The sequence below is a fragment of the Trichoplusia ni genome, chromosome 23 (assembly GCF_003590095.1).
Source record: "Trichoplusia ni isolate ovarian cell line Hi5 chromosome 23, tn1, whole genome shotgun sequence".
NCBI lineage: Eukaryota > Metazoa > Arthropoda > Insecta > Lepidoptera > Noctuidae > Trichoplusia > Trichoplusia ni.
The window spans coordinates 1,830,098-1,845,877 of NC_039500.1; the positions used below are offsets into that span (position 1 = coordinate 1,830,098).

At 38.7% G+C, this 15,780-nt stretch overlaps 3 protein-coding genes across 3 annotated transcripts; all 3 read left to right on the top strand.

The window, feature by feature from the left end:
- Positions 1-126: 126 nt before the first annotated feature.
- On the top strand, positions 127-2,527 carry LOC113505021 (nucleoporin GLE1). The gene has a single exon (XM_026887538.1). It carries the CDS (start codon positions 240-242, stop codon positions 2,166-2,168), a length of 1,929 nt encoding a protein of 642 aa, XP_026743339.1. The 5' UTR covers positions 127-239; the 3' UTR covers positions 2,169-2,527.
- Positions 2,528-3,396: 869 nt separating this feature from the next.
- LOC113505020 (splicing factor 3B subunit 2) lies at positions 3,397-11,601 on the top strand. Its single transcript, XM_026887537.1, has 13 exons — positions 3,397-4,266; positions 4,450-4,583; positions 4,943-5,112; positions 5,599-5,791; positions 6,398-6,607; positions 7,224-7,426; positions 8,480-8,630; positions 8,923-9,126; positions 9,414-9,489; positions 9,825-9,996; positions 10,463-10,572; positions 10,911-11,131; positions 11,395-11,601. Exons 1-13 carry the CDS (start codon positions 3,534-3,536, stop codon positions 11,461-11,463), a joined length of 2,646 nt encoding a protein of 881 aa, XP_026743338.1. The 5' UTR covers positions 3,397-3,533; the 3' UTR covers positions 11,464-11,601.
- Positions 11,602-12,039: 438 nt separating this feature from the next.
- Positions 12,040-15,638, top strand: LOC113505026 (electron transfer flavoprotein subunit beta). The gene is made up of 6 exons (XM_026887544.1): positions 12,040-12,236; positions 12,874-13,032; positions 13,355-13,513; positions 14,150-14,230; positions 14,427-14,567; positions 15,348-15,638. Exons 1-6 carry the CDS (start codon positions 12,186-12,188, stop codon positions 15,516-15,518), a joined length of 762 nt encoding a protein of 253 aa, XP_026743345.1. The 5' UTR covers positions 12,040-12,185; the 3' UTR covers positions 15,519-15,638.
- The last annotated feature ends 142 nt before the right edge of the window (positions 15,639-15,780 follow it).

The window sequence follows — 15,780 nt, forward strand, 5'->3', positions numbered from 1 at the left end:
TGCATTGGTAAAAAATACTTATTTCATTACATATTATTTTCGATTCATCGGACTTTGGACTAAGGACAGGATTTTTGGAAGTTAATGGCCATAGATAGCAGGTGCGTTGCTCAACTTTAGTTTGTCAAAAGTAGTCAAAACAAATGTCAGAAACGTCAATTGCGACCTACCTGCTTCAAAGTTCCATGTTGTTGTCGGTTATATTACGATAGAGTATTGTTAATTTTAAGTTTGCTAAAATGGATAGGTCCTTTGATATCAGTTACAGTAGTTATGAAGATCTATCTAGAAACAACTCATTGCGGAAGGGGGACATTAGCATAAGTGATCAACTTGCGGGCTTTGAAAGGTTACGAGTTTCCGTTTTAACGAAAGCCGCCGAAATGAGCCCTCTAGTCAAAGAAGTGACGATAGGACCAAACAGTCCTATAAAGAAAGAGTACCTGGATTTAGAATTGGACGCTGAAAAAGAAAAAGAAGAAGATGACTTTATAGAAGACAAGGTTCCAGAGGATCTCAGGTACACACTCATCATGAAGGAATGCGAAAATTCAGTCAAAGAAACTTCCACCGAACTGTTCTCAAACATGGTGAAGAACATGATCTCAAACTACTCAGCCTTCATGACAAGAGGCTTGAACAAACAGCGTGACGAGACTCAGAAGAGGACATTAGAGTTGCTCAAACATTTACAAGAGAATGACAATGTAACAGTGTTAAAGGAGGCTCGCCTGGAGGAGAAAAACACGCAAGTCATCAACACACAGACAATAGACAACATGAACAGAATATTGGAAGAGCAGAACAGAGCCATGGCCAGACTAGCTGCAATGACAGACAGCCACACTAAAATCTGTGTCTGTTATAATGAAATAACGTACATCTTAAACTCTGAACCCAGTGCTAAAGCTGTCTTAGATAAATATAAACTGACAATCAATGCTATAGAAGGAAACATTAACCACATAGTAAATATATGCAGAAGTGGAACATTAACAGATGTTGATGTGAAGCTTACTAAGGAACTGTGTGTGAAAATAGAAGGTATTAAGAGTAAAGTCTTGTTGGAAATAGAAAATGTGAAAAAGGAAGAGATGGCTAAAAAGCAGAAGGAAGAGGAACTGAGAAGAAAGAAAGAGATAGAAGAAAAAGAAGCACAGCAAGCTCTCCAAGCAGCTAAGTTAGCTGAAGAAGCAAAGGTTAAAAAGGAACAACCAAAAGCTACAAAACCAACATTTTATTCAGCAAACAATTACAATTACTATCAAGAACTCAAAAGTTACTTAGAACAATATGAAGCACAGTACAAGGATTTACTGCAAAATGTTAACCTAAAGAAATTCAGGTTTGACTGTCAGAAAGCAGTGAACACACCTGTGAATGCCCTGTCGTCTGTCAGTGCTGTACACATGCGGGACAAGTATGACAAACTCTCAAAGCTGCTGAGAGGAGAAAGAGTACAAGTGTTAGATGTTTATGTGTGTGCTACACAGCACCCACAAGGCCTGGCCTACTGCACTGCCCTACTGGCTAAGAAGATAGTCAGACAAGGGGACCTACTAGTATCGAGTAATACAGAAGCTGCTTACCCCTTAGCTGCTGTCACAGTAGCACTATGGTCACAGTTCCCAAAATTTGGAAAACTTGTGGAAGCTTATTTCCATAACCTTTGTCCCTATTTAGTACCAATGTTCCTGCCCCAGAAAGAAGGTCAAACAGACAAGGAGTTCTATTTATCAAGAGGGTACACTTACAATGATGAAGGAGTTGTTGAAAAACAGGACAAGTTTCTTAAAAGGATGTCCGGGATATTCAGACTCCGATGTGCTATTTGGATAGCTCAGATGCCCAGGTTCCTCAATGTACCAAATCCTCATAGCCTTCGCTATGGATGGCAATGGTTAGCATCATTCTTAAATCTCAAGCCTGAACCAGACATTTCTGCAACATTATTACATGACTTCTTTATTATGTGTGGATCTAAATTTAATCAACATTATGGCAAACAATTTAGAAAGATATTAGAATTATCCAATAATCAGTACCTTAAAATCTTAGATGGGATTGATGAGGGAGGTCCAAAAACCAGGTTAGAGGTATACCTACAGACTGTGATAAAATCTAATAGTATACCACCACCTCCTGCATCCACACAAATAAATTGGTGATTACAAAACATGGTGCCTTAAATAAATTACAACATTTTATGAAATTCTAAGAAGACCATTGTTGCAAGTATCTACAAGTGCAGGTAGATGGAGTACTGTATCATCAAGATTTTATTTCAAAGTTTTAAATAAGTATTCCTTTGCCACTCCATGTACCTTTTTTTGTGGACTGTACTTAGATTGACTATTTGTTATGACATAATAATCAATTGGACACTTTAAATTCTACATGAATTGTAATTATGAGTATGATTTTGCTTGTAAATAAGTGATTTGCAATTAGGCTTAATCTGGCTAAGTAAGTAAAATAAGTGATAAAGACTTATTAAGTTTATTTTCAATAAAAATAAAGCCCAAGATTTGTTTTCTTTTCTTTTATTTGTCGACATGATACGAAAAATACACAGCTGGTGCAAATAGTTCAAAATTCAACACATCAAAACTTCTTTGAATGGAAGATAAAAGAAATGACTGTCAGTGAGATTCACCTGCAGTACAAAACAGCTAAACTGATTTTGATAAATAGCGAATCGATTGGTATGGAGATAGACTATAATAATATAAAGGTTAATTTAAAAAAATGGTTGAAAAGAAACTTGTAAGGAGTGCGTAGTTCTAGAATCGGTTCATTTTAGAAGGGTCGCCTCCGCTGCGGGTGTGTGCCAAGTGAGTTTTACATTTAGGCGATTTACACGGTATTGCAGTCTAAGCACTTGTCCGCAAGTATGAGCGCAATTGCCTCGAAACGCAATACGAAACAATTTTTTTTATTGTCTTACAGCGAGGTTTGCGTCTCAAGTAACTTTCTTCAAAAGCATTTATACTTGCCACCCTGTGTATTTTTTATTTATTTATTATTTACACCAACCACATAACATGAGTACAAATTAAAACAGGAATTTTCATGATGCATCCTATTATATACGAGAAGGTATTCTATCCATAAGCATAGTTAAATAAGCTTTGGCAGAATTTCATTACCGAAGTACTAGTAGTTTACTGGCGCAGACAATAGGTAGCGAAGAGTAAAACGAAATAATGTATCAGTGGCACTCATAGATTTATAATTACTTGTGATTCTTTATCTAAGGTGGCACTAAATACCATGCCCACCTATCTCGCTTAGGTCTGAATAGGTCATTTCAACCAACGCAACATTTTTTTTGTATTTAGTAAGTTTATACAAGAAAATCCCTAACATACTAATGTCACTATGTCAGCAATAGTGAATAGTGCATAATCTATGGAAACTAACCTACAAGCGTTTGTGTTGTGTCAATATATTGTTTTAGAGATTTAGTAAATAAATCTGTTGCATACAAATAAAGTATAGTGTATTTAATAGAATAACTTAAGTTAGTGAAAATGGAAGGCCCGCCTGGTACGGGACCGCCCAGTAATAATGGGTCTATGGGGCCGCCGGGAATGCCAAGCTTTCCTCCGATGCCGCCACCGCCTGGTTCAATGGGGACAAGTAACATGCCCCCGCCGCCTATGGGACCACCTGGAGCCATGCCGCCAGTGAGCACGCCAAGCGGCCCGCCAACAGGACCGCCCACAATGCCCCCCGGAATGGGTCCACCACCCGGTATGATGGGAATGGGTCCTCCAGGTATGGGACCACCTCCGCCCGGTATGGGTCCACCAGGGATGGGAATGGGGCCCCCAATGGGTCCTCCGGGCATGGGTCCGCCAAGAATGCCACCAAATATGATGAGAGGTCCTAATATGAAGGGTAACTATGCTAATCAGATGGATATGGGTCCGCCTGGGATGGGGCCGCCGCCGACCATGCCTCCCATGGGCTGGGATGGGCAGGGTCCTCCTGGGTGGGGAAGGCAGGATGGCCCTCCTGGCTGGGATGATCATGGAGATGAGGGTGATGAGGAAGAAGGTGAAGGAGATGAGTCTGGTGGGATGCCGGGTCCTCCCTCAAGCCTACCATCACTACTCACTATGAAAATTGATACTCCTGAAGAATTTCGAAACAAACCAGCTGGTGTGGGTGGTGTGGTGCTGCCTAAAGCTCTTGAAGAAGCACTTGCTTACAAAGATCAAAGACAAGCTGCTCTTGGGGGAGAACCTGAGGCTCCTAAAAGTAAGATTTTATTTCATTTATTTCAAACCAAAATACCTAATGACTAATCACATCTGAACTGTAGCAAATGTGTCCACTTAGTTACTAAATCTATAAAGAAGTTTCTACAACATTTAGTACAAGTTTATACTAAATCAAAACTCTTTCTTAAACTATACTTAGCCTGGCTATAATCACTTTCAGCTGAAGACAATCCACCTGAGGCACCACCGGCCCCGGTGATTAGCACGGAGTACGATGCTGAGGAGGATGAGGGTGAATCTGATGATGAGAACATACCGGATGCTCCACTGCCACCTGTTATCTCTAATCAAGAAGTAAGCTTAACAATATAACCTATTATACATTTTCTAGCTGATAATATGTAGTGTACACAAAGAGCAAAAGAATTATTATGTAGTTGGAAGTAGTCCATACAGAAATCAATAAAAACACAGTATTTAGAATATAGGTGATGTGGAGTGCATTGAGACTCATGTCAGTATACAAAAAGAGTAATAAATATTTTGAATTTGTCAATTGTTAATGAGGGCTGGAAAAAAAAATTGGCTGATAATCAATTCATTTGATAAAAGTCTCAGCTACTTTGATCATGTATCTTAATACAAATGTATTTTATTCAATTAAATTTAAAAAAGATAAACTATGAAAATGTAACAATACAACTTAATTACAGGGTATTGCAAATAAAGCTAACAAGAACAAAAGGAAGAAGAAAAAAAAGAAGGCAGCCAAACAGAAGAGGCGTGAGGAGGCAAAGAAGAAGGATGATGACCAGTCTACAGGCAGCCAAGAAGATGTCAAGAAGTCCAGCGACAAGGAGAATGATAAAGAAGCTGAGATAGAGTGAGTTTATACTGAAAACTTTTTTATTAAACAGCTAGAGCTGAAGGTGTAGGTTTAGAGGGCTACAGCATGCCTTGAGCCATGAGAGTGTGATATCTCCACAAACCATGGTGTATTTAATATGAGGCTCAGAATAACCAACTTGGACTGCTACAGTACCACCAATAATGCTCTCATCATTATTGAGCACTGTTGCAACAGTTAAAAATAATGATTAACCTATCTGTTGTTGTCCGGGCCTGTGCTTTATCACTTTTAGACACAGGAGGATCATCCGCACCGTTACCACCACTACACTTCACCAATTTTATAAAGAAATACAGAAATTTGAATTTACCCTATGATCCTAGAAATATACATGGCTAAACTATCAGTAACCAGTATAACATCAAAAAACTACACAGTGTTAGAATATTTATATTATTTAGTTTGAATCATTAACCAACAACATTCACTCAACAATATTATCATCTGTTTTCTTTTAAGGTATGTCCAAGAAAACATTCAGTTTCATGAATTGGAGCCAATGTACCGGCAGTTCCACCGCATTCTCGAAGCATTCAAGATCACGGAGAAGAAGGATGATACCATCAAGGAAGAGGATAAGGAGACCCTAAAACCTTCGAAGCCTCTGGAGAAGGTCCAGGATCAATTTGCCGCTGATGAGGAGGCTGTTGAGGTAATCTATCTTTTCCTACACCATGCCTATGGTGTAATAGTGTGATGAGTAGTTGCTAGATTCTTTTGGAAATAGAGATGACGGAAGACGTCCTCCTTGGGTCGTCTAGTGTTCTTTTTTAATAAACTTTGATATTACTGCTTCAGGTCCTATGTGTTCTGCCCTCTATGGATACCTAAATAAGGAATATGTTGTAGATCATCCTAAGAAATAGTCTAATATGTTTACCCCTAAATATTTAATTCAAGAAGAATATAAACTACTAGCTTTTCGCCCGCGTTGAGGTCGGTTATATCGCGTTTCCAAGAAAACTCTTCCAAAGTCCGGGATAAAAACTATCCTATGTTCTTTCTCAAGGTCAACTCTATCTCTGTACCAAATTTTATTGAAATCAGTTCAGTGGTTTGGACGTGAAAGCGTAACAGACAGACAGACAGACAGACAGAGTTACTTTCGCATTTATAATATTAGTAGGGATTGCATAAAATTTTATTAGTTTGACAGAGACATCCAAGTTCTTACAACTTGGACGTCTCTGTCATACGCAGATATGTTTTACGTTTTTCTCTAAATATTTCCATAACAAAACTCGTTTTTCAATTACAGAAAAACGCAGCTGACGAAAAGGAGCGCTTATCAAAGCGTAAACTAAAGAAGCTATCTCGGCTGTCGGTAGCGGAGCTCAAGCAACTGGTCTCCAGGCCGGATGTCGTAGAGATGTATGACGTCACAGCGAGAGACCCGCGGCTACTGGTGCAGCTCAAAGCACACAGGAACACTGTACAAGTGCCCAGGCATTGGTGTTATAAGAGGAAGGTTAGTTCAATTTTGAATAATGATTTTCTTACTGAAATATCAGGATGCTCGATCGTTAATAGATTAGACCCTTAGCTTATATGTATAAAATAAAATAATTATAAAAAACTGCAATAAAGAAACATAAGGATACTGGAGAGAAGAGTTTGTTGCGCCATTTCTTCTCTCACAGCAAAAGCACTTAGGAAGGAGTGAAGGGTGGGCGAAACTGGGTACAAGGTCTTTTGTAATTTGACCTTCAAAAAGTGCTACTTGGTAGCCTTATTTGAATAAATTACTTTCAGTTGATTTTTTATTCAAACAAACGACTCCCGCATTCAGGAATTTAATCTTTGTGTCGCGAGGGTTTTCACAAATAGACAAATCACATGCACATTGACACCCAGACTCAGAACAAGCATTCGTGGATCACACAAATGCTTGTCCTTCGCGGGGATCGAACTCGCGACACGACGCGCACCGTGGCTTTGGCGTGGCGACCTCGACCACTCGTGGCTATCCGTGCAGTCTGGGTGTCATTGTGCATGTGATTTGTATGTTTGTGATAAATATTAGACCTTCCAAAAAAGAATATTCATTCAGAAAACATTCTTTCAACTACCTCATACTTCTACAGTACCTCCAAGGCAAGCGTGGAATAGAGAAGCCCCCGTTCGACCTCCCGGACTTCATCAAGAAGACTGGTATCATGGAGATGCGGGCCTCGCTGCAGGACAAAGAGGAGACCAAGACCCTCAAGGCCAAGATGAGGGAGCGCACGAGACCGAAGCTCGGGAAGATCGATATTGACTATCAGAAACTTCATGATGCTTTCTTCAAGTAAGTCAAACTTGGAATTCTCAAGGTAATATTATATATTCATTTATTCTCTCATCAAAAACTTTGCTTGCAACTAAATTTATGCAGTAAGTGAACTCATCCAAAGTTTGTGAGAGACCTCCTTTGTCTATAGTAGATATCTTGAAAATCCGTGTTTCAGGTTCCTAGGTCAGTTCAAGACCAACCTAAAAATGTTGTTAATTAAGTATCTGTCTTTTTTAAAACTTCAATCAATTTACGTTTGCGAGATACATGAAAGAACAATTATCAAATATTATTATTTTAATGACCTCATTGAAAAAAGCATTTTGCAACTTTTAAAAAAATAACATTTAATCTGACAAACCACTACTCAACTCTTAAAAAATGTGACCATAAAAGCAAGTTATTAAACTGCACGAATTTTTGGTCACATTGCATGTCAGTTTAAATACTGCATCTTGTATTATTTCATTTAGCTTATGAAGAATGTCTGGGTAACAGGAAATATTGAAAGGGTAAGTGGTATTTGTACCATTCTATTTTTTAATCGTACAAGACAAGTTTAAAAGAAACAGACTGTAATGACTTCCTCATCTAATCAATCAACTACAACAAATAAAATATATACATTTTATCAAAAGGAACCATTTGCGAAAGAGTGTAAAAAGGATATCTATAGGAAATAGAAAAAAACATGAATTAAAACATGACTATTCTTCCGTCTTCTTTGGGGGAGGCCTACGTTCAGCAGTGGACGGCGATAGGCTGAGATGATGATGATGATGATGATGATGATGATGATGATGATGATGATGATGATGATGATGATGATGATGATGATGATGATGATGATTCTTCCGTCAACTGTTTTTCGTTTTCTTCAAACAGTAGTTGTATTATTTTTTCCAGTCACAGCATTTGTATTAACTCTGATGTTAAACCTAAACTCGGTTTTTCCATTTAGAACATTTGAGAAATAAAACTTACACGTCATAAACCTAGAAAACATAGCTCTATCGATCCGTCATGTAAAAGGGAAATTTTGTATTGATAACCTGTTAATCCATATAGATGGCAGACAAAACCGCGTATGACGATCCACGGCGACTTATACTACGAGGGCAAGGAGTTCGAGACTCGGCTGCGAGAGAAGAAGCCCGGAGACCTGTCCGAGGAGCTGAGAACTGCGCTGGGTATGCCTGTGGGACCCGGATCGCATAAGGTCAGTAGTAATATCAAATTGCTTTGTTGGCCTATCAGGTCTATAAATAGTATCCTTAGGTATAGACTTACCACAAGACACAGAAAAAATTAAAATTCATTTGTTTAATCATTAGTTTAGCTCATTGATCTTTTGTTAGATTTCGAAGTGTCTGAAGACTGACATAAAAAAAACCTTGAATTAATTTACGTCAGAAATCAGTACCTTTTTAGAGTGAAACTTATCTATTTAGTTATTTATCATATGTCACTTACAAAACTTCCGAATAATAACCAGTGTTGTCCGTCCGCAGGTGCCACCCCCGTGGCTGATCGCGCAGCAGCGCTACGGGCCGCCGCCGTCGTACCCCAACCTGAAGATCCCGGGCCTCAACGCGCCCATCCCCGAGGGCTGCGCCTTCGGCTACCACGCGGGAGGCTGGGGCAAGCCGCCCGTCGACGAGACCGGGAAACCGCTCTACGGAGACGTGTTCGGACACCAGAGTAGTGGGCAGGACGTAAGTGTTACTAATTGGAAATTCATTAAAATTCCTAAAAAACGATGCCAAAAAGCTTCTTAACTTTTGATACGAATACGTGCGATGAAGTCGAGTTGAAACTAATAATCTTATAAGTTTATGTTGGTAAATTATAATATCAAAATTTTGGAAATACAATACTACGAAATGTATGCGTAATTCACTTATACGACTGTTTTACCATCAATATCTGTTTCATAATCATATGTAATACATTGAATGCAATAAAATTCTACACCATTCGTGACAAATGTTTGTTGTTCTAGGATGTTGAAGACCTGGATATTGATAGGACAATGTGGGGAGAGTTGGAATCAGAATCTGAGGAGGAATCAGAAGAAGGTTAGTATCAAAAAAAGTATGTTTATTGGGATAAACTGGTGCTGAGTAAATCTCAATCATACCAAGTGGTTTATTTATGTCCTAGTAGGACCAAAAAAAATATCGGTTCTGGCATATGATGTATTTATCTTGGGGTAGTCATCCTAGATTTCTTCTTTATTTTACTTTCCTACGTAATGTAAATCCGTTAGGAAGCGCTTATTGCTCTTAATGATCAAGATTACTGTGATGTTTTCAAAGATTTCCTTATAATTATAGTTTCTTAAAACCTTGAAAACTTTCTAATTTGTTATACACCAACAAGAACAATTAATATTCTGATCACAATCCCACAGAGGAGTCTGGCGACGAAGGCGAGAAGACAGCGGAGGGCGAAGTGGCGGCCGGTGTGGCCACGCCCGGAGAGGGACTCGTCACGCCGCTCGGGATCAGCTCGGTCCCGCCCGGCATGGAGACTCCCGACACCATCGAGCTCCGGAAGAAGAAGGTCGAGAGCGATATGGAGGGGTGAGCAACTTGTTATACTGACTCCCGCGTTGAGTAATTTAATCCTTGTGTCGCGGGGGGCTTCATGAACAAACAAATCACTTGCGTAAAGACACCCAGACTCAGAACAATCGTGCATCGAGCATTAGTAGACCACGTAAATGCTTGTCCTACGCGGGTATAGCAACCGCGACACGACGCGCACAGTAGGTTCGGCGTGATGACCTAAACCAATCGGCTATCCGTTGCAGTAACTTGTTTAATTGTTTTTTGGTGTGACAGCTGCATAAATGTCTTTATTATTCGGTTATATTCTCTTAATCCCATAAGAGTGACCTATTTTGTTTTGCAGTTGTAAACTACAAGTAAAAAGACTATATCCTAAAAATATTTTTATCAGCTTCTGTCATAATTGATTTGTACCACAAGTTCTTTGCCAACCTATAAGATCTTTTATTCATGGCTAATTAACATTCGTTGTTTCCAGTGGCGACACTCCAGCATTGTACCAGGTGCTACCGGAGCGGCGCGTGGGGCTGACGCAGGGCATGATGGCCTCCACTCACGTGTACGACATCAGCGCGGCCGCAAACCCTGGTGAGATGTTCATTTATTTTTAAAATTTATCACTCCTGTAGATGAAGTATTCCATTTTTTTTGTGTATCCTGAATTACCTATTGTCTAAAATGTGTAGATACTAGATACCTACTAAATTTACTTATCATGCTGTTTAACTTCCACCATATTTTATAACTGCTATAAAGGGTACATAGGGATAATATATTCTTCTTTCTATTTCTTGTGAATATAGCAACTTTTTCCATTGAATAAGAACAGAATTTTCCTTAAAACCGAGTTTACCAAACTGATCCAATATACAAATTATACATATTATTGTGTAGTTCTTATCAGTAATGTGTCATGATGTCCTTAGGCAAGCGCACAGCGCCGGCGCCGGGCGCGGCGGCGGGCGGCACGGCCAGCGAGGGCGGCGGCGCGGCGCTGGGCGGCGTCGAGGTCGCGCTCGACCCCTCCGAGCTCGAGCTCGAGCCCGAGGCCGTGGCCGCGCGCTACGAGCGCCATCTGCGCGAGACCCGCCCCAAGGCGCACGAGGACCTGTCCGACATGCTGGCCGACCACGTCGCCAGGCAGAAGGTATCTAGCTCATACTATACTTGGCTTTACTCATTCATTTAAAACTATTCTTTATAAATAACGCAATAAGCTAATCAGGAGTTCCCAAGCTGTCCAAAGTGTCCAAATTCTTGAACAGTCAAAATAAAAAAAACTAAGCATAGATTTGATTTAATTATATATTATCATGTTTTAATGATGCTTCTTACTCAATACTCCATATCATAGACCCATAATCATATAACAAATTATATCTTATTTCTAACTTTACTGTTCCTTTTCAGAACAAGAGGAAAAGACAACAAAACACAGATTCGAAGCAGTCGAAGAAATACAAAGAATTCAAGTTCTAATAGTGATAATAGACATATTATAATAGTATTTATAAGTGCTACCCATGTAATTAATTATATTCGCGTGAAAGATGCAATATCTTGGACATTGAGGTGTCAGTGACTACCAATGATGAATATAAAGAATGACATTGTTAATTATTGGTTTTATATATCCTTAATCCTATTTTCCTAATCCCACTTTCCGATATTATCATATACGAGTAAAGGAAAATAATAATGAAAATTCGCAGAACGTAAGTTGCATGTTAAGTTATTTAATTCGTTGAAGAATGTGTAAATTTACCCAGTATGTATTGGCTACGCTAAGGTATGAAAAGCATGTGAAAGAACTGAAAGAAATCATAGCTTTCAAGAATTGCCCGCGAGTTCGATGTTACCTACACTTATGTGATATGTTACATATATTTTTGTTGTCATCGAAAGACATGAAAAACCCGATCACATTCTATATCGACGTTCAAAACTAATTAATATTATTAACTTAATACTAAATTTTTAAATCACAAAATAATAATTTGATCTTTCTTATACTGGCAACTAAAATTGTAACTGTCAACTGTTGTGGCTTAAAAGCCAGTATTCCATTCTAGGAAAAAAATAATTAAAAACTTTAATCGGCTGGACTTCGAACTTCATTAGAAGTTTTTCATTTGTTTTAATTAAAATTGATTTACCTTGTGTAAGTTGTTGTTACTTAAGTTAATAGCACAAATAACAAAATGTCTCGCGTACTAGTCGGAGTCAAGAGAGTGATCGATTACGCCGTAAAAGTGAGTTTACGTTGAGTGCAAAGGTTACATGAATATACAATAAATTAAAAAGTGTGAAAGCAATTATAAATAACAGTCTAAGCCCAAGTTATCGTCCTAAAATTGTTCTTTTACTTAAATATTTGTGTTAAAAGTTGAAAAAGAAATGTGATTTTCAAGTTATTTTCATGACAACAGTTCATTCCTCTTACATTAATTTGTTATCAGAGCCAACCTTGAACTGGGTTAACCAAAAAAAAACGGCATAGTGATTGATTACATGATCTGATACAGTGCTCTGCCAAAAATACTCTTAAAATGCATATGGAAATATGCCAACAAATATTGTTGTAATACATTTCCTAATAAAGCCTAAAGGTTCACCCTACAAGTCATCAATGAGGTTTTATACTCTTTGACATGTTATTTCATATTGAATTTCACAAAACATCTCAGTAAGCAATTCATATTATTTATTTATTCATAGTTCATTCACATTATGCATGGCCAGGATATTGTCATGCATTTACTACAACTCAATCTTTACATGCTAATCTTCACATTATATATACTATAGGTTGTATAGGAATACGATTAAATGGTTCTTATTTGAATTGTCATTGAAGAAATTAAATATTTTCTGAATTGTGTTTTTCAGATCCGTGTAAAGCCAGACAAATCTGGCGTAGTAACAGATGGCGTGAAGCACTCCATGAACCCTTTTGATGAGATTGCCGTAGAGGAAGCAGTCAGGATGAAGGAAAAGAAGATTGCCAGCGAAGTCATCGCTGTGTCATGTGGCCCTGCTCAAGCCCAGGTAATATTGTTATAAGCAAGAAAAACCAGTAAACGCAGACTAGAATGTACAGGGAAAATTAAAAATGAAGGCTTCTAATTAATTAAATAAGTAAGAAAAATGTTACTGTAACCCTAACTAACTTACGAAAGGGATGCAATGATACTACCAGATTTAGTCTCTGATAAACCATTGTCTGTAAAAGATTTATAAAACATTAACATCCCAGATAACTCAACTTCACATGACACAGTTGACACGCAAACACACTCCATTAATCTAAATTACTCACATTTGTGTTCTAATTAAAAATGTTGAATTAATTATGATACATTATTTTCAGGAAACCCTCAGGACAGCTCTAGCGATGGGTGCTGACCGCGCCATCCATGTGGAGGTAGCTGGTAAAGACTATGACACTCTCCAGCCTCTGCATGTGGCCAAGATCCTGGCTAAACTGTCCAAGGACGAAAAAGCCGATATTGTTATCGTCGGAAAGCAGGTCAGTTTCACTAAATCATGTCATCAATTTATTTGGAAATTAAAGAGTGTTTGTAAGACTTTTGTCTGCAAAAAATAGATGATTTAAGAAATTTAAAATTAAAAACTTACAAGAAAATACTGTTAGAGAACTCCTTGGGAACAAATTTAGTTATACCAAATCTAATGAATGTGATAAAAATAAAAATCAAAGATAATTTAACGATAACTTACGTGGCATAATTATTTACTAACGCTTTACTCACTCGCATTAATTGCGATATCCCGGACTATTTGCGGACCCAACTGGAGTCCTTAATCATGATCTGATGCGGCGGCGGGGTCGCGATCATATCGACTCGTGACGCAATATACCCTACCCGATGACTCGGCTCGGCTCGATAAATACGCGTAAACCGTTATCAAATAAGTAATGAAACAGAAACCCGTAACATGCCTTGGAAGCTCACTCCTCCCCTCAAATTCATTAACCTAGCACCATGTCGTCGGACATACAGCGATAAGATATTCGATCATACATCGTATATATCGGTTACCAAAGGAGGCTGCTTTGTCAATAGTTTATCGCGGGTTTATCGATATTTGCATACCCATATACCTACTTCCTATTGTTTTTATTAAATATCTATATTTTCAGGCCATTGACGACGACTCAAACCAAACCGCACAAATGACTGCTGCCCTGCTCGACTGGCCGCAGGGTACCTTCGCCTCAAAAGTAAGCTTGTGTGCTTCTATATATTTCTTACTATTTGGCCAATATTGAACAGTAGTAGTATAGTCTGATTAACCTATCTCTACTAAGTATATAGCTCACCAGCATGCTTAAAACCTTATCGGCATACTTTACACAAAATTACCACAAACTTTGTTATAAACATTTATTTATTTTCTATTCTCTCTCCGATATACAGGTAGAAAAGTCTGACGCTGGTCTGACGGTGACACGCGAGATTGACGGCGGTCTTGAGGTGATCAAGACGAAGCTGCCGGCCGTCATCAGCGCCGACCTCCGTCTGAACGAGCCCAGATACGCCACCCTGCCGAACATTATGGTGAGAACCAAATAGATAACACACATATTAGAGAGATAGACTTGTATATGTTCCGTGATTAAAACCATTTTTATGATACAAGCCCACTCCATTCTGTTTTCAATTGTGGTCAGAACTGTATGAGTGTGGAAATGGCGATACTATTTTAAAAGCTGCCTTTTTACCAGCCAAGTGCAATTTCTACAATCGTTATCTTCAATAAATTACGCTCAAATGTATGCATGCATATATCATTTCGTATTGATAAGATGTGATTTTCAACGATTATCTCACTAGAGTGCTTTTTATGGTCGTAAACGATTGTAGAAACATCACAAATGTGCACCGCAAGGGAGAGGATTTTTTTTCGTTCCCAGTTAGTACGCTGACGTTTTTTGATGAACGAGAAATGCACATATCTTTTTCTGATGGAAAATCAGAAATACTTACCGGTTTCAAGGTGTCGCTAGCTCTGAGGTCCCGGGTTCGATCCCCGGTCGGGTCAATGTAAAAATTCACATTTCTACATTGTCTTGGGTCTGGGTGTTTGTGGTACCTTCGTTGTATCTGAATTCCACAACACAAGTGCTTTAGCAACTAACTTTGGGTTTAGAACAATGTATGTGATGTTGTCCGCATTTATTTATTCATTTATAACTTCTGAATCGTCAACAAACAATAAGTTTCCCATTACGCAAACTTTTTGATTCAACTACCCTTTAGTTGGAACATTTAAGTGCTTGCCTACAAAGTTCACTACTTGCCTTATGTTAGACGCTAACATATACATCTCATTAACAGAAAGCCAAAAAGAAGCCCTTAAAGAAGGTTACCGCCAAAGACTTAGGCGTAGACATAGCCCCCAGGATCAAGGTGTTGTCAGTGGAGGACCCGCCCGTGAGGCAGGCTGGCTCCATCGTCCCCGACGTTGACACCCTCGTCGCCAAGCTCAAGGAGGGCGGACATATCTAGAGAATTCAGCAATCAGTGTGTTCATTACCGGAAAATTATATTTATACTGAGATTTTGTATGGAAAGTGTCGATTGTAGATTACATGTATAAATTGTTAAATATACATTTTAAATCTGTTATTTGAGAGTTTTATTGGTCACTAGCTTTTGCCCGTGCCTCGAACGACGGTTGTAGCTGCATGAGTTAATTCAGCGTGTTAACTTCAGCTATACCGAATTTTAACAAAATTATTTTTCCAGTTTAAAGGTAACCATACGCATT